Source organism: Bombus affinis, chromosome 5 (genome assembly GCF_024516045.1).
Source record: "Bombus affinis isolate iyBomAffi1 chromosome 5, iyBomAffi1.2, whole genome shotgun sequence".
Classification (NCBI taxonomy): domain Eukaryota; kingdom Metazoa; phylum Arthropoda; class Insecta; order Hymenoptera; family Apidae; genus Bombus; species Bombus affinis.
In genome coordinates this window covers 14,141,170-14,167,950 of record NC_066348.1, presented here as the reverse complement: position 1 = coordinate 14,167,950, position 26,781 = coordinate 14,141,170, and the positions used below count along the sequence as shown (strand labels likewise).

Sequence of the window (26,781 nt, the reverse complement as noted above, 5' to 3'; positions counted from 1 at the left end):
TAATAATTCAGATTGTATATAATTGTACATGTATAATTGTAAATAAAAGATGTGAGTTTACCCGAAGTTTGGCCTCGTATTTAACAAATATCTCCCACTTCGAATTAAAATCTTCATAAATAATACTAATTACCATCGCAAAAAGAATGATATTCCTTAAAATCGACTGAGAAAAAAAAGAAATAAAATATCATAATCTCTCAAAAGAGAAAAGAGAACAGTAGAATAACGAAGGCGTTTGAAATTCCATCGTGGCCAAAATTGGGAAGACGAGGGCGTAATATAAGCGGCAAGAAGCGATTCCTCGGGCACGGGCGAAATTCCTCGAACTGACGGAAAATTATTGGGAAAATCTATCGACTGGCGGGCGCAGCGAGGCGAGCCAAACTGCCGCTAATCACCGGCGAAATCTCGATTTAATGGTCGACGGGGAGTTTGGCCGGTACACGTGGAGCTGGTGGTGCGCAACGCCTAGCCGAACAAAAACCGTCGTCTGGTTCGCTCGCATGCGTCGCGACGATAAATGCCATCGCGCCTCGCTGCATACACACTCCGTTACGTTTTATGCAAAATAGCCGAGCCGCGACGCCGGCCTACGGATTTATCGACGAATTCGCGCGTGCATTTCCTCCGTGTAGACACTTTCGTGATCTTCGCTTCATCGTGCCTCTTGATTCGAGTGCAGCTTCTTTCGGAGGACCGTGCACGACAGTACTCGTTATTTCGAGAGAGTCGAGCGGAATTTTTCGCTTTATCTATGAGAGGATCTGTTCGAATCTCTTTTCGATGATGAGATTGTAATTAATTCTGTTCTTCGGCTGTGGAGTATAATTTTTTGCTTCTACGAAATATTACGTTTCAACTGGCATCGTTCGATCGCAGATGATCGTAGGAGTTTTGATAAGATTGATTAACTTTGGTGTATTTAATTTCAATTGTATTTTTATCTCATATTTCATAGGATAAATTGTTAATGGTTTTGATACGTGTAGAAGGAAGTGAATTTTAAAATTAGATTCTTTAACCCCCACTTGATTGTAGATTATGTACGACTCAATGACACAAATAGAAAAACGTTCGCTCTAATGTCTTTATGAAAAAAACATACAACGCACTTAATCGAAAATGCTGATAGGGTTGATAACTTGTTGAAGGACACTATGCATATATGGAACGCGAACCTTGAGCGTGGAAGGAGCAAGTATCGATAACGTAAGAGATAGTAATTACGATAGAAGAAAGTCTAATTTAAAAAAGCATTTAATTATCTTCAATAAATGCAACTATCCAGCTGATACACTTAATCTAAAAGCCACCACGGATCTACACCTGTTCATATAAAAAGAACCCTTCTATCATACCACTCTCGCGTATTCTACCACCTATCATGTTTCGTGCTATCATATTTCGAAAGCAATATCTATATTCGAGTCTTTCGATAATGCCTGATCGACAACTTATAAACCCTCTCGCTCTCGATCTACAACAAAAAGCAAATGGAAAGAGCTAACTAATAAAAGTTTAAAAAAAAGTTACCATCAGATTCAACGAACCTGTCGGTCATCCCTAGCCCGCAAATGAAATCGAAAGAAGAGTTGGACGTTGGCACCGGATGAAAGGCCGACGCCAAAGGCCTGGGCCATCCCCTCTGTGGCTGGGTTCTTAAAAAGTCAATTTCACAGGACCGAACGGCCAAAGGGGATCGACAGGTTGATCGCACGAATCCTCCCTTGTCCGTCCCGTGGCGTAGTTTTTACGGGCGTGGAGGGAAAACGAGAGCCGAGCGTTGAAAAGCAGCGTAAGCGAGCGCCACCGCTTCATATTGATCGTAGCCGGCTGCTCAACATGGCGCCGGGGGTGGCGTTCGCGATCGGCCTGATCCTCGTCGTCGGACAGCTGAAGGAAGGGCCGAGCACCCTTGCGAAGACCTTCACCTTCCCAGAATATCCGTACAAGGAGACTACCAAGAATGTAAGTCGTCCTAAACGTTCGTCGAGAATCCGCTCGAGGTACGCGTCTCCAACGCTAGTACAGGTTATGGTCGAGCGAGGTCTTGTTTTGGGGGTGGCGCTTTTTACCGTACCGGCCTTACCTGGCACTAGATTCCACGTCGAAATACCAGAAAGAATCTGTGGTGATCGAACTAAAAAAAGAAAAAAAAATAAAAATATCAGAAAGTACCTCGTGCTGTTAAGCACGTCTTCGGTATTCGAAGAAGTTCGAAAAAAAGTTGAGTTCGTCCTTTTTATTTTTTCTTTCTTCTCGATCGATGTTGCGGATGTTGAATCGTTCGATTCGATATAAATGGGACAGTAGTATAAGATTTTACGAGTTGGAATTTTTAAGAGATCTCTGTGATACCCGTCAGTGATGCGCGATACTCGAGGAGGATTACTTCGCGTCGATCCAACATTCCCATAGGGGACATAACGAAAGTACGGGTGATCTCGCGATTTTGTTATGGGGATAAAATCGATTTGGCATTAACCCGAAGACAGTCGAGATGCTCCGGGGCGTACTTTGGTATTGTCGTTCGGTGGTACGAACTCGTATCCAGTGGTGTCTTGAGAAATTGGTGTAAATCGCGTATGTTCTCCATGAGGGATTATATTTAACACAAACGTGATTCTTTTGTTGTTGATTATTTTATAACGTAAATATAAATGGTAGGAGTTTGGTATCGGTGAATAATGTTCAGTGAAAGGGAACTATCTTCAAAGAAAATGAAACGCGCCGGCGGCACCAGTAATAGAACTCATACGAGCACTAATTGAGGTTAATCTTTCAACACGCATGAAGCAATTGTTACGCTCAATTTTATCCCGTTATTGTGCGCGAGAGTCGGCTGTATTTCCCACCGCATGCCACGAGACTCTGTATCAATCGAATTCTCTATTGAAGCACATTTTAATTCAATTCCAATGTCTTTCTAATACAACACTGGTCGCAGGAACTTCTCTTCAGGCAATTCGAGCAGACTTGCGAGGAGAGCGGCGCTTGCAAGATGCTACAGCCAGAAAGGAGCGGTATCGCTAAAACTAAATGCATTCGCGAATGCGTGTCACCGTCCTGTTACAAAGAAATCTACTTGTTCGATCAGGTATTTCCATCGATTGGACTCTTTCAATTTTTCACTGTGCAAAGCAATGTCCGAATGTCTGATTGCAGCTAGAGGAAGGCGAGATCGACGTGAGATTAAACTCTTTCAAGGGTTGCTTCATGCAGCGCAACGGACGACCGAGAAAATAACAAAAAGCTCGCAAGCGAATAAAAGATGCTGAAAGGAGAGGGCTGAGGCCGGCCTGAGCGACCTGCTAATGGCGGCGAATACAAATTCTGAGCGACAGACGCACCGCACGAACCGCGTCCGACCAGTTGAAAAAAATAAAACAGAAAGAAATCACAAAAAAAAAATGACAATTTTGAAAATATATTATATCCGGCCGGGGCATTTAGAGCGATGAGAGCAATCAAGCTATTTAGTGAACATACAACAATAACAGACAGAATAATACTATATTTCAGGATCACGCTGAAGCGCACGCGTTAAAACCCGCGGACGAATTAAATTCGTCCTCGATTGATCTTTTTCTACTTTTTGTACGCACATATTAACACGTTACAATGTTATCGAGCAATGTTGCACGGATCAAATAAACTGTTAAAGCAAAGCCTCCTCGTTGTTCGTGTCATAAGATCGCCCTATCTAATCCTTATATTGCGACAACTAGAAACAACACGTTGCTTTTATAGATCAACGAAGAAAATATCTTGGTTGTTAAAACACTCACCGCGTAGAGAAGATTATAGAACGCCGCGTCGTTTCTTGAATCGTTTACAGTGTTAACGTAGCTCTTGATCCGATCCAAAGTCTCCTCAAACGGTGTCTTGCAAAGAGATCTCGCGTTCCATGGTCCTTCGTCGGTACAATATCTTCTGCGATAGCGGAGCCAGGTTGAAACGAAATCCAGAAAATGGTAGGTTACGCGACGTGTCTGCAGGATGCTAGATACGATATCATAGTTGCTCATCAAAGTGCAGATATGGTACATCAATTTCGTGTGCTTATGGCAAAATTTCAGGACGCCTTGGAGGCACTGGTATACAATGTCTCTTTGCGTTGGGTCACTCTGCGAAAGGAAAAAATAATGAAAAGCGTTAAAAATAACATATAAGTAATATAAGAAATTCTAACTGTTATAACAAGTTCATTTTTTCAGCGGAAATTTGTTAAATTGTACGCTTCAAAAGCGATTGAATCAAAGATCTCTAGAAAATTTTAAATTATAGATTTCCTTTAAACCAGAGCATTCTACGTTTCAATATCGAAATGAATTCCAGTTAAATATACAATTGCTTAAAAATCAACGAGGTGTCAACGGTCGATAAAAATATCAGCACTAACTCTTTCGTGAACGATATGAAGGGTCTCGTAAAGATTGATCACACCCTCGGCCCGATCGGCGGGGATCTCGTCCAGCCTGACAGGCGATCCGTCAATATTTTGAGTTAAAAGTTCCAGCGCGAGTTGCATTCCATTGATCGACGAGTGCACGGCCCTCCTCGTATTTAACAGCAAATCGGCTAAGCTCTGCACGTCAATCGTCACCGGCTTATCACGCTGGAAAACACGTCGTTCGACATATGGCTGACGGTCGACAACGCGAATCTATTATTTACGGACGTAGTATTCTCGCACCTGTATCGACGATTTCTCCTGACAGTGTACGATAAACGCGAGAAGCTTCAAGCAGACAGCGGACAATTCTGGCGTTTCTAAAGAGAAACCTTGAACGAGCAACTCCTCCAAAAAGGTCGGCGTCGTGCAATACTTCTCGAGAACTGTTGGGAAATGAAGAAGAAGGTAGAAGAAGCCTGGCATTGTTTTCTTATACTTCAGTTTCTCTTGGTACTTATCGAGCGAGACACTCGTTGAAATATGTACTCGTGAATGGCTTAATCGTCGCGGACGTGACCAGCAACGCGTACGACTGCAATATTGCTAGTGTCCTCAGCTTCAAGTCCGCTTCCCGGCGTAGAATAATCGGTATGAGACTCTCTGCGCATCGAATCCTGATGATCCATGATAACGAGCCCGGGATGGATACGTTGCTTAATTCTAACACGGCTTTCACTTGCTCGTCTATTAGGGATTCTTTATTTTAGCATTTTTCAGATTTTTTTTTTTATATGACTGGTAATAACGTGATCTATACTTTCAATCTTTCGCAATATAATCACGATGGTCGAGTGTCGTTACGATGTTAATGCAATTATGCAATACGATACGTTCATAAAAAATTCTATCAATGTTCGAATAGCTCTTCGTGAGCTATCGCACGTTGCATATAAGAAAAATACCTTTGGATGGTTGATAAGTAGAAAGAAGATTAGGCAACATGTGCCAAGCAATCTCTGCAATTTCCTTGGCATTATCCAGGCGTATCATCTCTCTAATTCCTTTCATCGCTAAGTTGATTATCTTATCCGAATATCCAGTTTGTATGACAAGCTATTTCCCAAATGATATTGCATCACATTATAATGCACCATTCTTACGATTTCAATAGACCATTGAAGCGAACGTATGATTAATTACCATTAGATAGTGTTGCACAACTTTCCCGCAATCTATGGCCAGCAACGGTTTGATGTCTCCATCAGACTCGACCAACCACAAGTCCATCGCTCTGTTTCGAAGATCCTTTGGGAATTCAGGGCAATTCAAGCAATAATTTAGCAGATCTATGTGATGAGTGTAACAGTCGTTCAGGTTGGAATATTGCAACGCAGCTGCCAATCGTTTCACGGCTCTGTCGTAATCCTGTTCCGAGCACGGTGATGGATGCGATACGGACGCGACAGCAAACAGAAACCATAAAACTTTTAAAATTTGCGCCGGTGTCTGCTCGGATTTAGGGAGATTGACAGTCCTCGCGATCAGCAATTTCAAGCATATCATATAGGTCCTACAATATTTCTATTCAAAATATTGCCACGGTATACAAAAGAAGAAATATCAACATTAATTGATCCTTAAACGCTATCGTAGGTGAAATTTTACCCCATATGAATTTTGTTTTAACATTCCCGCCCCGTTGTAATATCGTCGCAGTGTTATCTGCGACTACCGTAAACAATAGGTTTCTTCTCTCTTCATTTAATATCGAATAACAGTATGACGTGAAATTTCACTTGTAATTTCTTTTGACGACAGCTGTTAAGGATTAACTTTGATTTCGTACTCCCTGGTTCCGTGAAAGTGATAGTAAACCAACGTCATTAATGCAATTGCTCTGTTTCCCCGATCATGAGCTATGATATTCTCCCATTGTTCAGTATCTTTTGGTAGATCCACCAGTCCTCGGTGTATTAGATATTCGAAGCTTGTTTCCCGATTTATAGGTCGGTAGATTGGCATGGATTTATCAGCTAAATTTGCTACGATCCGCGATAACAGCAGGCAAATGCTACGTCGTAAAATTTCTCTAAAATATCAGTGACGGAAAATCTGACGTTGAACGAAGTGAATGTTGGAAGGTATGGCAGATATGACATCGTATCAACGAATAAATCCTAGACCATTCGCGAAACTTACGGAAGTCTGGCAGTTAACAGCAAGAAGTACTTGAGATATCCGTTGGCGGTCAAGTGGTTTGACAAGTTGTCGCGGCCGCAGCTACTACTCAGCTTGTAAAGGTTGTTCAGACAAGTCACGAGGTTCCTATGGAATTTGACCCTGTCCGTTTCGTTTGACTCCGCGGTCTGCAGGACGGGAATGAAAGGACTCTTGTTGCTCGCATAATTAAATATACGTCGCATCTCCGTCGACGGCGTGTATCGAAATGATCGAACTTACCTTAACGTAAGGTACCAACGTGTTCATCATCACGATGCGAATCGTCTTCAGCGTTGTTGCTCTAAGTTTCGAAACTTTATTGAACGATTCTTGACTGTCGTCTTCCGCGACGCATAATCTGAGGGAAACGAGTTTTTTGTATTTCCATTTTATGATCCTGCATATTGGCTCTCTCGTTTCGTTTAAATCACTTCATGAGTACATATTTAGATAACGAATAGACGTATCACGTTTGGGGAATTCCATGTGTAATAAACGTTCGAGTCTTTTGAATGATACGAGAATTTACAAATCGTAATTGATATCGACCAGGTCATAATTAATTTCAAATTTTCGATTATAGGATTTTATGTCTTAAAACATTAATTTCGGCAACAGTGATATCCAAGTAATTTAAGTATTTGTACAGCGAATTGTTATTCCATGAACTTCTACAAACTGAACATCTAATGAATATTTGAGAATTGTCGATAACGTACAGAAATTCCCAAATTTTTACTATACCAGGATGAAACATGGTATAATCATGATTAAATTGAAACTTTCGATTTTGTTTTATTTCTTATGGCTAGAATCTTTTGTCCAGCAAAAGAAGTGGAATTAATATTAGCAAGCTCATATACTCTCTCAACTTATGAAGCTTTAACTATATAGAAAATATATAGCCTCACCGTGTGACAGAGGCGCAAACAGCGCACAATGCATCCGCAGCAAACGAAATCGAGACGTCGTCGTCGCTATACTCGACGATCTCTTTCATTAAATTGAGAGCTTTGTGGCACAGTTCATATACCCCATCATCCCATTCGTCTTCAGCGTTAACGTTTTCAACAACAAGATTCAATAGCGTAACGGATGAGAACTTTATCTTTTGATTCCAAGAATCTTCCAAAATCAAAGATTTCAAGAGCATCAGTACTTGCCGTGGTACACAAACAACGTCGAAATTCACGTGAAATTCTACCGCTCTAAAAATCATTACGTTCGCACATAATATTTTGTTTCATAAAATTATTTCAAATTTGATTAATTTAATTAGAAATTTTGGACGAAACGTTTACCTGTGAAGTATATCGTAAATGATTGAAATAAGTTTCTCTAATAGTTCGGTTTCTTTGCAACGAGACTTTGCGACGCAAACTGTAACTTTCAAGATGGAGTCCATGGCGTCTGTGGCTACGTGACTTTCGTAAAACTTTCGATATACGATTACTAAGTCCAGAAAATTGAGAATACATCTATCAACAAGAATTATGGGAAGGTTTTAACAAGAATTATTAATTCTATTTGCGTATAACGTATTGTGTGATACATACTGAAGTAGACGATCACTGGAAGTTTGTAGAAGTTCGAATATAGTTGAGAGTATGTCGAACTTGATCAACTTTGAAAGTGCCGCTTCTGTGTTCGCAGCGCCACCACTTTTGAATAAGTTGGATATTCGTTCGATACATGTAATCTACGAAGTTTTTCATTTTTTCTATTTCAATTTATGTTTATACTAATGGTATTTGGTAATAATTATAACACATTGTAGATTCTGATTACGTCTTTTAGAAATAAAGATAGCAAAATCTTTTATTCCAATAAAATTCTAACCACATTCTTTTTCCACTTCATTATGCTTAACCAAATATATTTAAAATTCCTACACTAAGATATATTCTAATTGAAAAATAAACATTTCTAAGATATCCGAAGAGCTCAGTAATGTATAATTTTCAAATAATGAAAGTTCAAAGCATACTCGTATGACAAGCGGAGATCATACACGAACTTTGAATCTTCTTCTCACGATACATACCTGAGAATATTCATCGTGCAGCATTAACCTCTCTTTCGTGTTCACGAGCAAAATATCGATATTCTCAATGTTTAACTGGAATAGAGGTTCCATTTTTCACAAATAACTGAACTTTCATACGTACGAACACGCGACGCACCGACTAACTACGCGTTTCTTTCAAACTGGAAGTCTTTTCAAGTACCTGCGCATGCGCATAGAATCTGCGCGCTAATACAAACAATTTTAATATCTCTTTTATTTGGTTCCGAATATTTGAAGCAGTTTCTAATATATACATAAAAGAAACAGATTCGTTAAACGGATATTCACGTCAATGGTTACTATATTTTATTTCAAACGTTATTATAAATTATGATACAAATACAATAAGTATAATTGTAATATATTATAAATGTTAAACAATCCTGAGTAATTACTCTACATAAGAGATAATGAATCGTATTGTTATCGATAATCCTCTTCTTTTTTTTGTTGTAATTCGCTTCTGTCGACACAATCAAGATGTAGTACGACATCTTCGCTAGAACGCGTCAATATATAATATAGAATACAATAATAATAACATATAATATAAACAATCCATTTTCATATGGAAGGGGTTAATTCTAGGCTATTTATACTTTCTTGCTTCTTAAATTGAAAACGTCATAAACTATACAGTATTAACATCAAAAAATGATATCGCGAACCGACAAAAACATTTACACAATGAAAATATGTGGTAATACACAGTGCAATGTGACAACGCCGTATTATATTCAATTATGTGCAGAATCTATACATAACAAGAGCATAAACAAACCATCAAATTCGCACGCGACCAGACCAGCGACAAGTCATGGTTCTGCGCGTTTCCTCGTAAAACGATCGTGTAAAATTGGATAGAAAACGATCCAAAAAGAAATAAATGCCAATATCCACGGTCAGAAAAAAGATGACTCATATAGGGCGTAACTCACACTCCTCTAAAACGAAGATTCTATCCAAGAAAATTTCGCCTTCAACTGGAAAGGAAAACGCGCACTCTTCTAAAACGAAGATTCTATCCAAGAAAATTTTGACACATTGAGAGGAAAACGCGCGTCTTTCCGCGAAGCAAGCGTACAAATATTTTCAACTACGAAGAATTAACGAAAAACAGTGCAAAATAGAAAAAGAAAGTAAGTAGAGGGGAAGAGCAAAGAAACGATAGAAATAGGGAATAAATCTTACGCCCCTTGTCTTCTCTTGCCGCGACAAAATATCATCGTTATTTTTTCGCTTTAACATACTAACTCATCTTTACAAAACAAAATAATAATAATAATAATAATAATAATAATAATAATAATAATAATAATAATAATAATAGTCACGAACGACTTGTCAACAAATGAAAAAAGAAATAATTGAAGCCTCCCTAGAAGACGAACTTTGAGCCGATCGTCGATTAAAATTAGCCCCCTCGTAAAGTCACAAGATGGCGAACAACAAATCTTACGATTGTACAAAATCATTTCATCGTTTCTTTTTCTTTTTTATTAAAACGCAAACGCAACGGTCTTCATGAATTATTTGTCAGTACACTTTCACACCGATACATTTATCTGTTACATTGCGTTAACTACCACGACACTTGTATAAATGACTCACAGTACGGTAGATTGTTAATTATCCAGACTTTCGATCTCGCTGATTCGGATATGTCTAAAGATTTCTATATTCGAATCTCTGAAGTGAATCATATCTTGCCAATTTAATTACTGGTAATTCGTTCGAATAATCGACATTCTACCGTACTTTCATTGCATCTGTCGCTTTCTTTGCCGTTTCTCGTCATTTAAAGAATGTTCCATGAAAATATTTTGCCTCTTTTAGATACTTACTTTAAAACGATCCCAGTGAAGATTCAATTTCTCGATATATTCAAGCGCTACTTATTGTAATTCGAATTTGAACTCGAAACGCTAAGAAAAAGTCATAGAGAAATTCGAACAAAACGGGTTCAGACACTGATTAATAATCGCATGACTTCCTTTTATGCAATGATGAATAAAGTGACGAGAAATGGCAGACAGCTGAAATAATGCCCCAGAAACGCACGTCGCTCGCGAAAGTCGATCGAAACGACTACTACTCGGTCCTACGGGAAAAAAATTCACGTATCGAGGACCAACCTCATCGAGTGGTGGCCTGATAAATGATACCCGGTAAAAATTCTATCGATATAAATCAGAAAAAAGACAGTCCCTTCGAAAACCACCTATCGTTCGCGATAGGCGTCCAACCGTAAAGCAGAACTCGCGAGCCTCGCGCGGGACCCGAGCCTCGTTTCGGCTATTGAATCATGTTTACTTGATAAACATGCTCAATATCGTTACGTTACGACGAGCATGATCCCGGGCGACCGTATTAATTGACACGAACATTGCTCCATTTTATCATCGAAGCTCTATTTGCTATGGCAGTGACGAAATGCTTGCAAATTGTCATTGGAGAAAAATGAAATAAAATGAACAGTTATTTCAACACTAAAAAAAGAAGGAAATGCTTTAAAAATGCCGTATGTTCAATATGTGACAATGCAAGTCGAAATCCATGGGTCTTCCTTGAGGAAGATTTTGAACGAGCAACTATCATAGTTTAGCACCATTTGAAAACGATTCGTACGAATTAATTTGTGTTTTCTTTTTACATGGAGTTACTGCCGATGATACGTTCGACGATGCGCGTAATCTTGATATTTCAGCAGACCAATAGGATAGTGATACATTCTTAATTAGCAATTCAGAGCTCGAAACGTTTCTTCCTCTCGGCGACCATGCCCACCGCTGGTAGTGGAGGGTGGAGCGTATGATGATAACTCGGCGTGGGCGTTGGAGGCAGGCTGCGACAACTTCTGCTGGACCACCTCACGGCTGGAGACCTCATCAGCTCTGCAAATAGAATTCTATCTTATTCATTGTCCAGTTGACTGATTTCCTTTTCACCCGTGCTACCCAGAACACTAAATGCGCGTGGAGATAGAAATCAAAGTACGAAGGCAAACTTAGATAAAAAGAGCGGTGCATATACATACGATCGGATCAGGTTCGTGTATGTGCATCAGCAATGTATAGCCTACAATGTACAAATAATAAATAATACAATTTGAAGTAGAATAAATAAAATTAGAAAATTTAGGATCAATTATTTACCATTTGAATACACATAAATGAACCTGTACCTAGACGAAAAGCTGGCAAAGCTGAAACTTGACCCAAGCTACTAAGCTAGCAAAGTAAAGAAGACCAAATCAAAGCAACATTTTGAAAAGAAAAATGAAAAAAAAATATGAGATAAAGTGCGGATAAGAGGCGTGTCGAAACAAAACAAGCTGGTGAAGTGCATTGACGATGAATTCGTTGAATGATTTTCCTTAATTGGCAAAAAAGAGAACGGACCTGCAACGGAGAGAGCTGGGGGTTCCGGGGTGAGGCGGGACGCGCGAGGATCGTCGGCATGGAAGCCGTATGCCTCCGAGTGTTGCTGTTTTTCGATTTTGTTGCTGCCCTGCCAGCCACTGCCGGCGCTGTCGACTCGCACCTCTGCTGTGCCACCTTTCGTGTGAAATACAATTTTTTCGAAATACGATTAACCCGGTTTGCACAATCCATTTACGCGTGTATTTCACTTGTTTTTCTTTCGTTCTATATTTTTTTATACAACTTAATTACGAATTATTTTCGAAACAAATATAATTCGAACGAACGTTCTGGATTATTTTGAGATATTTTTCTAATTATAGAATGATTTCTGAAATTTATTAATTTTACTACGTATATAGTTGAAATTTTACTTTTCTTAGCTACGCTCGTAGATTTCTCGTATTCATCGAGTAATTTAAATATATATAAAGGAATTTTGGATAAACTCAGAAACCATGAAGATTGAAATTATATTTTTTTCGATCAGTCTTACTGCCACCGATGTCCCTTAATTATTTTCAGACGATACGACGGCTAGAAGGGTATAATGATTTCCTTAGAGTACCTACTATGTTCCCAATAGTGAAGCGACGTTACTCTTACAAATATATTCGCAGAGTTTGATGCTGGTGTTCGGAAGCACGTAGAAATCTGTGTAAAAAACTTGGCATTTCGACGCGTGTATACTGCAGATTGCAAAAATAGGATCTCCAGTAAGAAAGTGTAAAAAGTTGTATTAAAAAGATCCAGTTTATAAAAGTTCTGTAGTAGAGATATATTCCACGCGCTTCCAAACCTGTTAATAGTACAACTTGAAAATTATTATGCGCACAGATTAGACATTGAAAGAGTACAAAATCACATTTATGAGAAGGCGGGGTTACTTTGCGTTACACCGTTAAAAGGTCTCTTGGTTAGCAATTGGTTAGACAACTTTCGAGTAAGATTAATATCTGCGCTTCGTATCGCTGCTTGAACAGCGATCGTACGCTTGTCAAATCGAAATACAAATCGTCGTCGAGAAAAACTGGACGAAACAATCCGCATGAACATTCGAATCTCGTCGATACGTTACACATGTAAATAACAAAACGATTATTGCATAACAACGCGATTGTACGCGTTAGTCGTTGAGAATTTGGTCGATTAATTCGATTCGACGACAAACACTAATAACTATAATAGAATTAATATGTTCGAAAGTGGTTAATTTATAGGAGAAAGCACTCGGTTAGTCTTACGTTTCCCACATCTCTTTCTTGGTAACAAATTTCAAAAGCTTTTTCTTACGAATTGTTAAACAAAATACAAAGATCTCGATACTCGATTTAGCTAGTTTTAGTCATGCCATAGTCCGCTAAACCGTGAACGAACGAATCGTCGAAAGGAAAAAAGCAATGAGACAAACTCGACTTGATGTCCATCCAACGCGTATGAATATCTCGTAAGCCGAATGCAGCTAGTATGCATATTAGAGAGAAGCAGGAACGAGTTCGAGGAAAAGGAGGAGGATCGAGAAACGGCGGCGATCCACCAGAAGCGTTTCTTTCTTTTTCTGATCGGCTTCTTTCTTTCCTCCCATTTCACCTTTCTTCTGTACCTTGATACTGATGGGGCAGTCCGGTCCTTGGTCTCAGGCTGTCCCAAAGCGGCGATGCCAGGCCGTTACGCTCCTGGCTCTTTTGCCCTAAGCTCACCTCTTTCCTATCGTGCGACGGCACGCCAGAACTACTGCCCGGCCTAACCAAGTTACTCGAGTAAGGCAACGACACTGACTTAACGCGTTCAAGCTTGTACGAGAACGCGGCCTGCTTGTCCTGCGTGCTCTTTTGCAACGTGGACAGCGAGCTTCTCGGCCGTTCGCCGGTCGTTCTCTGCTCCTCGCTGCTCGCCGCTCTGAGCAGCGGCTCGTGACTACTCCGGGCACGCTGCGGCGAGTAGCTTAGCGACGGAGATTTCGATGACACACCGGACGTATCACGAGGAGCCTCCCCATGCTGTTAGTGAAATATCGAAAATATAATGCGTCAGTGCGGCTGGTATATGGGGGTGGGTTAACACGATCGTTGGAGATCGATGCGCGCCGGGGCAATCAATTATGGGCTACTCACGATCGATCAGATAGGTACAGTAAAACCTCCGTCAACGCTGCTCCTAATAAGGATCTTGAATATCTGCTATCGTTACGTATTGTAAAATATTAAATCATTATTTTAGGGGTAAGATGTGTTTACTTTTGGTTACTGGTAGGATGGCAGCAATTTTAGCGTTATGTTAAGTACTTCAATTAATCTAGTGCCTTTATATTATGCCTTTAGATTGGAAAAGATATACAGAAAGTAGATATATTTTTGATGATCAAGTTTATAACTGCATAATATATGAATGAGATTTTAATTTTGTTTTAAAAAGGCACTCAATTAATTTATAATACATTTGTATATATTTTATATGAATAAATCAATATATTATAAGCGATCTTTCGAGGAACAAAATTCATTGAACGAATGAAAAGATCTTAATAAGCATGGGGTTAAAATATCTTTTTATTGCTTGCCTATCAATCGAGGATTAAATATTCGCGAACGGTTAAAGCCTGCGAACACAAAAGCTTTTCTGTACCTAACTTCGTCTTTAGCTTATGACTACTATTTATTTACAATTGTCAGTTCTTTTTCGTTATCTAGAAGCGCTTGCTCGAAACATTCGAAAGGGTTGGGCGCCATAACATGTAACTGCGGCGGAGTTAATTAATTTAGTATCGTACATTTTTGTTAACCACATCTACGCTGTAAATGGGGCACGTTCATGGCGACGAGAGCTATCAAAAGTTTACCTTCAACTGTTGTAGTCGATGAATTTCCTCTCTCGGCTCGACAATCTCGTTGTCCCTGCCCCTCAACATTTGCATATTGTCGTTGGTCGTACCATCGTTCGTTTCTATTACCAAATGTGCCCTCAGCTGTTTGTTTCTCGCGTCTAGTTGCATAATGTGCTGTTGCGCTTGAGCAAGTTGTTTGGTAAGGGATCCTACTTTTTCTTCCAGGGCCGCAGACTCCACACACTTAGAGGAATATTTTGCCGATAACGAAAGAATTTCCTGTTTTATCTCCTCCATCTCTTCCCTATAAATTGATAAATGTTATTTAATAGTCAGAGATATTTAAATTAAAAAATATATATCATCATGATAAATTCATCGATTATTCAAAATTTAGAGATATAAGAATGCATAGATTGCGTATAGAATAGGAATTAATTACATACTCGTGTTCTTTATGAAGCACGCCAATGTCCTCGCGTGCCTGCATTTGTTTAATAAATTCCTGCTTAAACTTAGCTATTTCCTTCTGCACTTCGTGTTCGTGTGCCTTTCTCATAGCATCAAGAGCCGCCAGAGTGGCCTGAGTTTCTTCCGATAATGCCTGCTCTTTCTCTACCCTCAGATTTTCCAATTCCTGTCGATGTTTCTCTTCCATCTCAGAAATAATGCGTCTATGAGAATTCTCCATTGCCAGCAAACCTTTCTCACACAACGCTCGCAATTGCTTGATCTCTTCTTTATATCTCTTTCTTGTTTCCGCATCTGTGTCCAATTCCGCGCTCATGGATCGTTGATAAGCTGCTCTAAGTTCGTTCACATGAGCAGAGTGCTCAGAATCCATAGCGTTCAGTCTATGTTCTAATTTCCTCGCTTTTTCTCGTAAACTGGCCGCTTCCTGTTCGTACTGAGATGTTAGAGATTGTCTCTGATTGTCTAGTTCACCTTTGATGTCCATCAAATCCCTCTCCTGGTTGCGCTTCAATGTCTCCAACTCTTGATTATGCTCGGCTGTTATCCTATCGATGGTTTCTTGCAATTGGCCACACTGTTTGCAAGTCACGCTATTCATGTAGTCGCTCAGCTTCTTAATCTGCTTGCGCAATTCCGAGCATTTTTCGCACACGCTCGACCAGTCGGTGATGGTAACCGTCGGCGACTTCGTAGGCCACAGAGTATTTTCGTTATTTTCGCTCGATCTGCCTCGGACGCGTTTGCCCAATTCAACTAAGTCTTCTTCTAGGTAGTGCAAACTCTGGCCAACGTTCTTCATCTGATCCTTCGAAGCACGCTTTGAACCGGATATCCTTTCCTCGCAGTCCTTGCTAAACTGTTGATAAAGGTAACTGTACTCCGCGTCGAGAATCGGATTGCTTTGGAACTCGTGGTCGTCCGCTTCTAGCAGACTTGAAAGGACGTCGTCGTTTCGGATTAGACTAGATACGAAAGTCTCCCCAGGGAAGACCGTCAATTGTTTCGTATTCTCCTGAAGAAGCCCGATTCTGGCGTCTATTAAAGCTTTGTGCGCAATCACGTCCGCGTATTCTGTTAACAACTGCCGGGACTCGTACTTCGATTCAACTATCGTCGACTTATTCTTCTTCAGTTGATGAAGGCATTCCTCGTACACGTCGGATAGCTCGCGAGTAGAAAGTTCCATCTCTTGACGGAGTCTGGCCTGCGCGGCATCGATCCAAGATTCCAACGTTACGTTCTCCACGCCCTCAAAGTTGAGACAAGCATCGGTGATGCTAGTGATGTTCTGTTCGTACATTTGGCCGCAACGCACGATCACATGAGACACTTCAGCTTGTACCAACTCTTTGCTGACCGTTTCTTGAGCCAACACCCACGCTTCGCGAATTCTTCGATCTTCCAGTAATTTTTTATTCGAGTTGGTCATCTGATGTTTATTCAAATCTTCTTGCTCGGACATGCTCAACGTTTCGGCAGCCAATGCTTCTGCGAGCTGTCTCAACTTCGTTTCTTTATATTTCCGTACGATCTCGTTCACCTCGCATTGTTTTTGCAGTAGGAAGCTCAAGCTCTCGTTACGAGCTGCGGACACCTCCTTGGTCGTCGTCTCCGTCGCGGCCACGCCACCTACTAGTACTAACTTATTCGCTAACACTCTAGTAAGATACTGAATGTAACTGGTGTTTTGGTACGTTTTGGGCTTAGTTCCGTGAATCTTACGCATTAAGCTTGAGGCAAGCTGACTAGTTTCGACCAATTCACTGAGAACGGCACTCCGGTCGAATGTCCGGCCGATCGCGCACTTGATCTGTCTCAAAACGATGAACTCGAACGCCACTCTCTCCGCGACCAGCTTCATCTTCTCTCTGTCGTTTAGTTGGCCGTTCTGCTCGAGCGTCTGCCGTCTCTTCGTGAGTTCGCTCAATTTATCTTTAAGTATAGTCTCTAGTCTAGATACCACTACGCCTACTGACTCGGTCGCTTGAGCGCTAGCTTGATTTTTCTTACATTCTAAACACGAGTCCAGGATGTCGTTCACCTCGCGCAAACACTTCTCCGCTTTATCCTCCGCTTGTGTCGAACCTAAACACTTCTCCAGCCTCCTCTTTGACTTTGACACCACCCTCTCCAATTTCCTTAACCTCGCGATGATCTCCAATGAAACTTCGCTGGTGGAGGATGCACTGATCTCGCTACACTCGCTGGAGTCTTTCTCAGCGTCACTCGCCATATTTTCTGTAACGTTCGCCACCTTCGTCTCTAGAGTGCTGAGTCTGATCAACACTTTCATCGGTTCGGAACTAGTTGCACTATCTAGCGATTTTCTTCTTAATCTAGTACGATCCAGACTCTTTCCGTCCCTTCTCTTCTCCTTCTTTGGGTTAGGACTCGACTCCTTCGAGCTGCATCCAGTTGATACTGGCGCACTGGTACCTTTTCCACGTTCTATAGCACAGATCTTGTTCTCCAGATCCAGCAGCTTGTCCTCCATCTCTTGCGAGATCTGGAAGGACTCACGACCCTTCAACGATAGCGATCTTCTTTTATCTCTACTTTCAGCTTTAGTCAACTTCTGCTTCAACGTTCTCACTTGTTTCTCGCTAGCTGCAAGCTTGTTCGTCAAATCTTGAATCCTAGCTGCCATTAACTGCAGCTGGGCCTGGTTCGTCTCGCTGACACTCGCTGCGTCCTGCTTGTGAGCGAAAATCTCTAGCTCCAGTGCGTCCTGTATCGCGTGCGCTTCACGGAGTTCCTTGCGCATCGCGCGTATCTCTAGAATAGCTTTCTCAAAGCGGCTTCTCAGTTCGTCATATTCTTCTACGATTCTACGGATAAAAGATGCAAAAGATATATACGATTTTCAAACTACTCGTAACTATATACAACAATTTCAGATATATCTTTATTACCTTTCCTTATCAAGAGTATTAAAGTCCAGGTCTAACTCAATATTCGTTAAGTCACTGAGAGAGTCGAAGCTCCTCCCGCGCTCCCTTGAAGAAGATAGTCCCCCTTTATCTTCCAATTCTCTAACTTTGCTATATAAACGCTCGTTTTCGTCTATTCCTAAATAACAACACGATAAATGTATAAAACATATAACGACATTGTAATAAATGATATTAACACCACAACAATTTTATTTCAAATTGATCATACCTTGAGACAATCTGTTACTCAATGAAGTAACCTCCGACTGCAAATGTTCAACGGTTCGATGACTCGATGCCAACTCTTTAGTAAGCATCTCGCACCGTTCACTCGTCTCCCTAAGAATAGCCTCTGTCTCCAGCAATTTGCACTCCAACACCTCTTTATCTCTGTTGTACATCTTCTTCATTTTCTCCAAGTCTTCTAAATCCTTGTTCCTCTGTTGCTCTGTTCTCTGGATGGTATTCAACAGTTCATCGACCTGCTTCTCCCTAATAGAAGCTTCAGCCTTCTGTTGTCTCAACCTGGACAACTCCTTCTCCGCACTAGCAACATCCGCTCTCGCGGCGTTCAGCTGCGACTTCAGACTCTCTATTTCATTTTCTTGACGCTCGATAATGACTAGTAGCGTGCTTGGGTGGGATTGATTTTGATCCAACTGATCGCGCAACATCGATACCTGATTCTCCAACAATTCTACGATCAAGGGACTCTCGTTGGCGCTCGAGAGGCAACTATTGTTCTGCATGTGTCCATTATGTTGATCCTCGTCTTCTCCAAGTTCGCAGCAAGCCATCATTAGATCTTCCGACCTCACGCTGTCCAACGTGCTTCTTCTTGAGCTTAAAGGCGAGCTGCAGCTTCTCTTGTATACTCTAGATCTGGAGCTTGATCTGGATCGTGCTTTTACTCGGGATAAAGCTGTTCTTGTTAACGGTGGTGACGGGGGTAATTCTGACCATTCGTGGTTTGCTGAGTCTGACCAGCTCGATCCCTTCAGTCCACTGGGCCAATCGCCGTTCCTTACGAGAGGCGGTGACACTGGGACTTCTGACCAATCACCGGACTCTCTTCTGCCACCCTCGGATGCTGTTCGATATTCCTCGTCCGAAGAGAACAGGACTGAGCGTGGCGTGACCGAGGTCGATGGAACAACCGAGTCTCTCTCACGGTCCGTAATGGATCTAAAATTCAAATGTGGACTTGAATAAATTTCAAAGCGCTTTAGACTATGGGTAACGCTTGGAAGAATTTTTATAAACAGTGAAGCTGATCAGTTTGGCTTCTAAGAAGTTCATACGAATCTTTTTCCCTTATTTAATCAATGATATTTCGCTTGACTTACGCAGTAGGTGACTGAGGCGTGTTATCTTGCTGTCCATCTTGACAAACAGTCAGAGAATCATTGCTACTGTCAGGATCCGGTAAATTGGCAGCCCTCCGAATGGCCGACATCCAACTGGCTCGTATACCGGCGGTGACCGCTGACAGCACGGTCGATCCTCGATCATCCCAGGCCTTGAAAAACGCGCAACAACCGGACTAGAGCAAATCATCGGATAAAACAGAGCAATATGAAAGCAGGTAACTGAAACGTTATCGTCTATGTGGGCCAAACAGCGGGATACAACGAATGACAGAGATCAGTGACACAAATAAACGAAGAGTTTCAAGATCTGTTCTAGCGTGAAATTGAGTTAGTGACTTTTTCCAGCCACTCCCGCCACGGAAGTTAATTCCGGCGATCCAATTGACCAACCAGCCTCCGGCAGATTCATAGCTAATTATAGCTTTCGACGATCTAATTCATGGATTCTTCAATGTTACGTTACGTCCTCGCTGAAGCAACAAGGAACTTTTGTTGCTTGTCGTTGCTGCATGTTCCAAACGCTGTTCGACAAATATCAACTTGTGGAGATATTTTGTCCATATCGAAGCCACGCAATCAGAGGAATATTTGGTTCTTGTTTCGATCTCAAAACGATGCTTGTCATTATGGAACATTATGAATCGTTATGAAACATCGAGCAACAAACAATAACTTTTTCAAGAAACACGAAACATCAACAAAAAGTTCGTCGTTGGTTTAGTGAAGACGAGGTCTTACGATTTTTCCTGTTACACATCTCGCGAAGCTACCAGACGCTTAAAAGTCGGTCCAGCTGGTAGACAATGTAAACCAACTCGTTTTGTATTGTATTTGCCTCTACGAGGATGAAAAAAAGGATGAAAATTGCAGCTGCCGTAAGGTCTGTAACTGGATTTCCGTTGACCGATTCTTTCTTTCGTGCGGAATGTTAATTACCGTAAATCACCGCGTGCAAATCCACCGGTCACACTCACCACGGTCTGGAATCCATAATTTCTTGCGACTTGAAGGGGCGTGACGGCGGTAACGGTATTCAGATCTATGACACCGTCCATGATACCCTTATCTTCCGCGCAAGGATCACGGTAGTACATGAGACCGCAACCGCGCAACACGAACCAATGCTTGTTCCATTCCTGAAGAATACACCATTCGTTACGTATATTAACCTACATTCGATGCTACCGTAAGGTTACACGAGAAATTGTCACGTTTGGTAATATACCTTGTTCAATCCTTGCTTCATTAGCCAGCCTTTCTTGATGTTTAATAAATCCTCGGCAGGTAGATCAACCCTCAGTTCGGACGTAGGGGAATATCTTATCCCCGAAATGTCCAGGCCACATCCATCTGGGTCACCTCTGATCTATATATGGTATTAACGACGAGTTTCTATTATTCTGACTGCTCGTAAAAGACATCTATATCGAAGTTATTTAGAGTCATGAGGATTTAATCGTCCGCCTTGTCATTAAGTTAGACTAGAGATTGTACGTCCTTTATACTTTTCATTGAATCCTATCCTAGATTCTGAATTATATTCTACATTCTCTATTTTGAGCAACATATCTTTCATTGAACCTTAATCTATATCTTTTGAGCAATATACCTTTCTTTGAACCTTGATCTATATCTTTTGAGCAATATATATCTTTCTTTGAACCTTGATCTATATCTTTTGAGCAATATATCTTTCTTCAAACCTTGATCTATATCTTTTGAGCGATATATCTTTCTTTGAACCTTGATCTATATCTTTTGAGCCCTGTCCTGTACTCTATACTTTGAATGGTAGTATATTTTTCTTTCGAGCCTAGTTTATATTTTAAAGCCTACTCTTGACTGATATAATAGTAATGCTTCTTTTGAAATCTTAAAAAAGAAAACCCATAACGAATGACGATGTAAAATGACAACTCCAAATCCTTCAACAGGTATAGAAACTCGAGACTCACGAATTTGTCCTGATACGCCGCATTAGCTGCATCCACCACGTCCCTAGTTGGTTCGGACGTTCTCGGTTTGATCCTCCTGACGCGTGGCTGGGTCAAAGAGGCAGCAATATCCCGCAATTTTCCTTCTCGTTCCCTCTCGTGCTCCAGGAGGATTCTTCGACAGGCGTCATCGTCTGAAACATACGTCGAATCGTTCACCATTTTCTGCTCCATTCGATAGAGTCATTCCGCGTCTCCCGTTACGAGACGATAATGACAGGCTAGCCGCATAATGGTCATGATCAAGCAGCAACGTAGCAGCAACAACGAGAAACGCGTTTCCGGGCTTCTATCGTTCTCTGGCTGGCCGTTATCGAAAATGTTCGTCTTCGACTTAACGAATTAAGTTCTTTTCAGTTGGAGTAAAACCTTTAGCATGTGGCGATGTTGCCAAGGCCAGACGATCGCTCGGTTAATTGACTGCCGACTAATTAATAACCCAGTCCCCCTTTCACGTCAACGACCAGGCGAGAACGCTTATCGCCCTCGTTTATCCGCGTTTCTATCGACCCATCACCCATCGAATTCTAACCGCCATTACTATGCTAATAACAGTTTTCTGCCAGCTACCTCTCTTCGTTTCTCTTGACGTTAGAGAGCATGACGTTTTGACAGGGTGGAAACAATGGGGCAGTTTCGGGGAAAATTGGCTTCCAGCGATTCATCGCCCGATGAAAGATTTTACATGCAGCGAGCGATGGAGATATTCCACTTTGGTGAAACAATAAACGAAGATTCTTATGATATTTGCAAATCGAATGTCTAGAGAAAATTTCCCGTGAAAAATTTCCCGCAAGAATTTAAGTAATAAAATAGATCGGATTCTTCTAAGTTTTATACGAGCGGAAATAAATATTTGTTGAATACAAACATTTGTACAATATAATTGAGTACAATATTCAGGAAAAATGATTAAAAATGATAGCATAAAAATGATCGGGAAGATAGCAATTTCTCAATACTCGTCGATTATTCGTATCGATCGCTCAATTATTCGGACGAATAAAATTAAAAGAAATACGTAGATGGAGATTCTAGATTGCACGGCAGCAATCCTGAATTTTACTCTGTTATAAAAAAATTCGCTAAGTGTATCTTCCCAAGTATTTCGTGGATATCTTTGGACAATCGGCGATCGACATAAATCTCAGGAATCACTGGTGAAGCTGGGCAACGGGTTCCTGGACGTTCGTTCGACGCCAATCTAAATGAAATCTACGGATCAGACGGGAGAGCAGAGATCACGAAGCACGCGGCGAGGAGAACCGGCAGATTTTCTCGTAGATTGTGCACACGCAATTACGCAACGAACGGGAAACGTAATCACACCAGGCGAATCCTTTGGAATCGAAGCTAACTATGCCAGTTAAACCCTTATAAATCTCGAACGCTAGATTCTTTTTTCGGCAAAGAACGTATTGCTTAATCCTTTTTCCTGCCAATCGGTTGATTCACCGTTTAATGACGAATTTCCGTATTGACGTGTCTATCACGTTTGTTCGGAGTCATTAAGCTAATAGGAGATAATGTCGATCGATGAATTTAGGTTGCAAGAAGTAACATTGCTGATTAATAATTCACTCAACCGGTTGAATCAAAGTAGAATATGCCTGTTTATCTTGTTTATTTATGAAGTATCCATTAAGCTGTCTAGTTTCATTTCTTGTTGTCTGATCTATTGAGCAAACGTATGTACGAGCATCTTTAAGAAGATTCAACTCCGATTAAGAATAGCTATGATAAATATATTTAAATGTTGCTTCATCAAAACCCAGCTTCGATTAAGAACTAAATTTTAGAAACGGCTACTTTCATCCCTTCGGTGTAGACAACTGTCGATCAAAAAATACGCACCAGATATGTATACATCGAACAGCTGTTCCAGAGAAATTTCTTATAAAGTTAATTAATTTTATGCATTATATCTTTTTTCGTGGAAACGTCAGAAAATATGTATTTCTACTATTAATGGAATTAAAAAAGCGATTCAATCCTGGAAGCCCAGATTCGGTGTGTTTCTTTGTTAGCACGAAAATATCGTGAAAATCTTACGAATGTAAAAGACATATTCCACGGAGATACGTAAATAATTATACAAAAACATTGTTACAGAGATCGACCATAAAACCTATGAAACAAATAAAAAGAAATCCTAAAACCTATAAAACAAAAGCCTTTATCATCAGAATTCTCAACTGACCCAAATCTAATCTCTTAAACTATCAATTATCCCAATGATTCCTCGAGAACGCCAGTTTTCAGGCTTCCAAGTCTGAAGCCCCGTGTTCTAAACCTTCGACACACCGTTACTAGTTGAACATCCTTCGTCCTAAACGACGAACCATCGAGACAAGTTCATCGTGAAGCAGACAGCTGAAAGATATCGTTGTCCACGCGCGTTCGATCGGAATTAGGCTTTTTCACGTTGGGATACGCTAATAAACCGAGCGCAAGAAGCTAATTCGATAATGATGCGTGAACAAATTGCAGCGGCTAACGGTGTAAAGCACGCGCAGTTAACGCGGGGCGATTGCACGATTTTTAGAAAAGGATACACCGTTTGCCACAACCGGTTCTCCATCGACGAAAAATTCACTTGTGTTCTTCTTCTATCGATTAAAACACGGCGCCACGCTTTTTCGTTTATTCGTTTGTTTATTCGGCAAAATTAACGAAAAATATAGAGGCAAGTACAGCAAGAGTACAGCGATAAAAATAGAGACACGTTCCGTCACAAACTAGCGTGTGAGTAAAAAAAGTTAAGTGTTGCGACCTTTCAACCAGTTGGCGATCACTTAAATCGTAACTGTTCGGTGGGGTCGCGAACCTTGAACGATATTAACGCTCAAGGTGAAGCGTTGATTAAGAGTTCCAGTACGATAGTGATTTTCTTGAACGTTTATTTCGAAGTGTCTTATTCTCTAACTTGTGCTGACTCTAACTTATGTTCCAGGTGTCAGTGTGGGTGGTGTGTTTTCGTTAACGTTTTCTGCCAGGTGGGAATTTATGTCTGTTCGATCATGCGACTGTCGAAACGTCATGAGCATCTCGCAAGTTGTGCGTTTTTCGTCGAGGGTTCGTAGCGTAACGTGCCGTTAGTGACATCGTCGCGTGGTCCATTGTCGAGTTCCCAACTGTTGTCAAAGTTTATGACACGTTGTTTGCTATTGTAGGGAGCCGACGAGCGCTCAAAATGCGAATTAAGTCGTCCACGTGGTCTTAATCGTAAACTTTATAATGTGCAATGTGAAAAAATTCGAACTTGTCGATAATCACAGGTGTGTTGTCCGTGTCGTAAACTTGGGATAATCTTCTACCCTAAACATCGAGAAATTTGCAGAATTTATTGAGACGAGTAAATACACGGTTGAGGCTGTTAAACTGACCATAAAGAGCCCTATACCGTTTCTGACGTTAATAGCTTATGATCCTTCTTGATCATTGTAACTAAATGGACGGGAAAAAAGACAGTTGCAGCGTTTCGAATCGGCTGGTTCGATGAATTTCTTTCATCAAATACGATTTAACGCCTCTTTTCTACATAATGATGAGGATATTGTTATTGCCTTTTATATGAAATCATCAATCGCAGGTTTTATAATACCACGCTGGATATTGTAAATTACGGTTCGCAATGAAATCTTCTTCATATAAAATCATGCTACTGAGTTATAGTAATAATAAACTCGCTCTCGCTTTGGCAAACACAGAAGGTCTTAAATGTTTTAATACAAGAAGAATATTCTTAACGAAATACAGCGTTATTGAAATACAGCGTCAGTTCCTACAAATTCGAAAGATTTTGTCGCCTTCCAAATGTCTTTAAAAATACAATGATCATATTCTCGCAAGTAGACAAAATATTCGATATTACCTTAAAATCGGAAAATAAATTGATACGGAGGAGGATACGGTACGAGAACCCTTTTAAGCAAATAAAGTTTCACAGAAAAATTGTCAGGGAATTTAATGGGCAGACAAAACATCCGCTCCGTGTTTGAAGTTGGCGAACACTCGACCAAAGAGTGTCTCTGTCCTCGATAACGACGCGGCGAGTGAAAATTGTTAGCGAAATTAATCAGCAACTCGTGGAAGAGCCTGCTCCCTCGAACGTGATAGGGGATTCCAATTAAACGAGCGAGGGGATTTTCTCTATGTTGTTCCCACCATCGGTATCTCCTACGTGCTTTCCAATCGACGATAAGTTAGCCTGTCGTTTTCAGTGAGCTACGAGCCTTTAATCGCGATATGATTCCCCCTGGCGCTCACGTGGCTACGATTTCTCTGCTTCGTTGCGTTTCTTCGATACAGGTTCCAGCATTAGAACGAATGTCCTGTGTTTCTTGCGTTATTAGAGAATCGTTGGATGTTCCAAGTAAAAGTGAAAGTAACAAGGGGAATAGTTAGTTCGTCGTTTGTACCTTAATAACCACACACCTATAATAACAACATTAACCATTTCTCGTATAATATTCGGTCACGTCGATTTCCTCGTATCAAAATTTCCTTTTAACTTTGATTTTGCTCTTCTATCGCAGGACTTTAAATTACCGATTACGTTTGTCTATACCGTTTCAATTTTTATTTCAAAGCTCCTTCGCTCATCCTGCGTTCTGTTCATCATTTTCCACTCAAATTTTCTAGCATTAAAAATTATCTCCAGTTTGGAACAATATCTGGATACTGAAAATGGGAACTTGTTCCTTGCCGCAAAAATTCTTGAGATTCTTAAGACTCTATAAAATACTCCTTTTCTATGAAAGATTTTATGAAACACGTCGTGATTGCGTGTCTTACGCGATTTAACAAGTAATGCACAGTTTTGACCTTGTTCGTATATAGCAAGCTTTCGATCCTAGATTCTCGTCGAGCCACTCTTCCTGTCATTAAAACACAAACGGTAGCGAAGCTTCCCATCGAGATTGCACTGTACGATAGAGCAGATAAATGACTGCCAGGGACGAATAAATTCGTGCGGATAGAATCGGCTGGATTTTCACACGGACGGTTCTCTGTTGCGTGGACACGCGCTAACTGTTTTGTTTATGCCGTCAATTGTCACGAGGGAAAATGGGTC

At 40.8% G+C, this 26,781-nt stretch overlaps 3 protein-coding genes across 18 annotated transcripts in view; 1 reads left to right on the top strand and 2 right to left on the bottom strand.

Moving 5' to 3' along the window:
- LOC126915945 (uncharacterized) overlaps nt 1–8,829 on the bottom strand; it is a 350,506-nt gene extending 341,677 nt beyond the window's left edge. For 3 of the 13 annotated variants that reach the window (XR_007710387.1, XR_007710388.1, XM_050721168.1), the window contains exons 1-13: nt 8,664–8,826; nt 8,176–8,318; nt 7,921–8,097; nt 7,531–7,827; nt 6,860–6,977; nt 6,599–6,765; nt 6,246–6,488; nt 5,600–5,969; nt 5,362–5,512; nt 4,946–5,143; nt 4,700–4,842; nt 4,406–4,621; nt 3,792–4,130 (exon numbers count right to left, since the gene is read on the bottom strand). Coding sequence is in view for 11 of the 13 variants with exons in the window: in XM_050721168.1 (XP_050577125.1) it covers nt 3,792–4,130; nt 4,406–4,621; nt 4,700–4,842; nt 4,946–5,143; nt 5,362–5,512; nt 5,600–5,969; nt 6,246–6,488; nt 6,599–6,765; nt 6,860–6,977; nt 7,531–7,827; nt 7,921–8,097; nt 8,176–8,318; nt 8,664–8,756 (2,655 nt within the window). In the remaining 2 variants the exon portion in view is untranslated. Of the gene's footprint in view, nt 1–3,791; nt 4,131–4,405; nt 4,622–4,699; nt 4,843–4,945; nt 5,144–5,361; nt 5,513–5,599; nt 5,970–6,245; nt 6,489–6,598; nt 6,766–6,859; nt 6,978–7,530; nt 7,828–7,920; nt 8,098–8,175; nt 8,319–8,663 lie in introns of all 13 variants that reach the window. The other 10 variants (XM_050721162.1, XM_050721163.1, XM_050721165.1 and 7 more) reach the window with 5 other exon arrangements.
- Nucleotides 1,804–3,671, top strand: LOC126916035 (uncharacterized). The gene is made up of 3 exons (XM_050721390.1): nt 1,804–1,971; nt 2,951–3,100; nt 3,169–3,671. Exons 1-3 carry the CDS (start codon nt 1,846–1,848, stop codon nt 3,247–3,249), a joined length of 357 nt encoding a protein of 118 aa, XP_050577347.1. The 5' UTR covers nt 1,804–1,845; the 3' UTR covers nt 3,250–3,671.
- A 141-nt stretch (nt 8,830–8,970) lies between the features above and the next one.
- The window catches only part of LOC126915941 (protein outspread), a 212,640-nt gene continuing 194,829 nt past the window's right edge, over nt 8,971–26,781 (bottom strand). Inside the window, exons 7-17 of one of the 4 annotated variants that reach the window (XM_050721144.1) lie at nt 21,666–21,838; nt 20,936–21,076; nt 20,685–20,846; nt 19,687–19,859; nt 18,570–19,525; nt 18,320–18,476; nt 15,380–18,235; nt 14,949–15,237; nt 13,713–14,109; nt 12,089–12,244; nt 8,971–11,581 (exon numbers count right to left, since the gene is read on the bottom strand). In XM_050721144.1, coding sequence (XP_050577101.1) covers nt 11,433–11,581; nt 12,089–12,244; nt 13,713–14,109; nt 14,949–15,237; nt 15,380–18,235; nt 18,320–18,476; nt 18,570–19,525; nt 19,687–19,859; nt 20,685–20,846; nt 20,936–21,076; nt 21,666–21,838 — 5,609 coding nt within the window. In that variant the 3' untranslated portion in view covers nt 8,971–11,432. The remainder of the gene's footprint in view (nt 11,582–12,088; nt 12,245–13,712; nt 14,110–14,948; nt 15,238–15,379; nt 18,236–18,319; nt 18,477–18,569; nt 19,526–19,686; nt 19,860–20,684; nt 20,847–20,935; nt 21,077–21,665; nt 21,839–26,781) is intronic. The other 3 variants (XM_050721145.1, XM_050721147.1, XM_050721148.1) reach the window with 3 other exon arrangements.

What these genes read in the sequence shown, in the direction of transcription:
- LOC126916035 (XM_050721390.1), top strand. Translation starts at nt 1,846, where the DNA reads ATGGCGCCGGGGGTGGCGTTCGCGATCGGCCTGATCCTCGTCGTCGGA. An exon ending in ACAAGGAGACTACCAAGAAT is followed by an intron (nt 1,972 to 2,950) that starts GTAAGTCGTCCT and finishes CACTGGTCGCAG; the next exon opens with GAACTTCTCTTCAGGCAATT. An exon ending in AAATCTACTTGTTCGATCAG is followed by an intron (nt 3,101 to 3,168) that starts GTATTTCCATCG and finishes GTCTGATTGCAG; the next exon opens with CTAGAGGAAGGCGAGATCGA.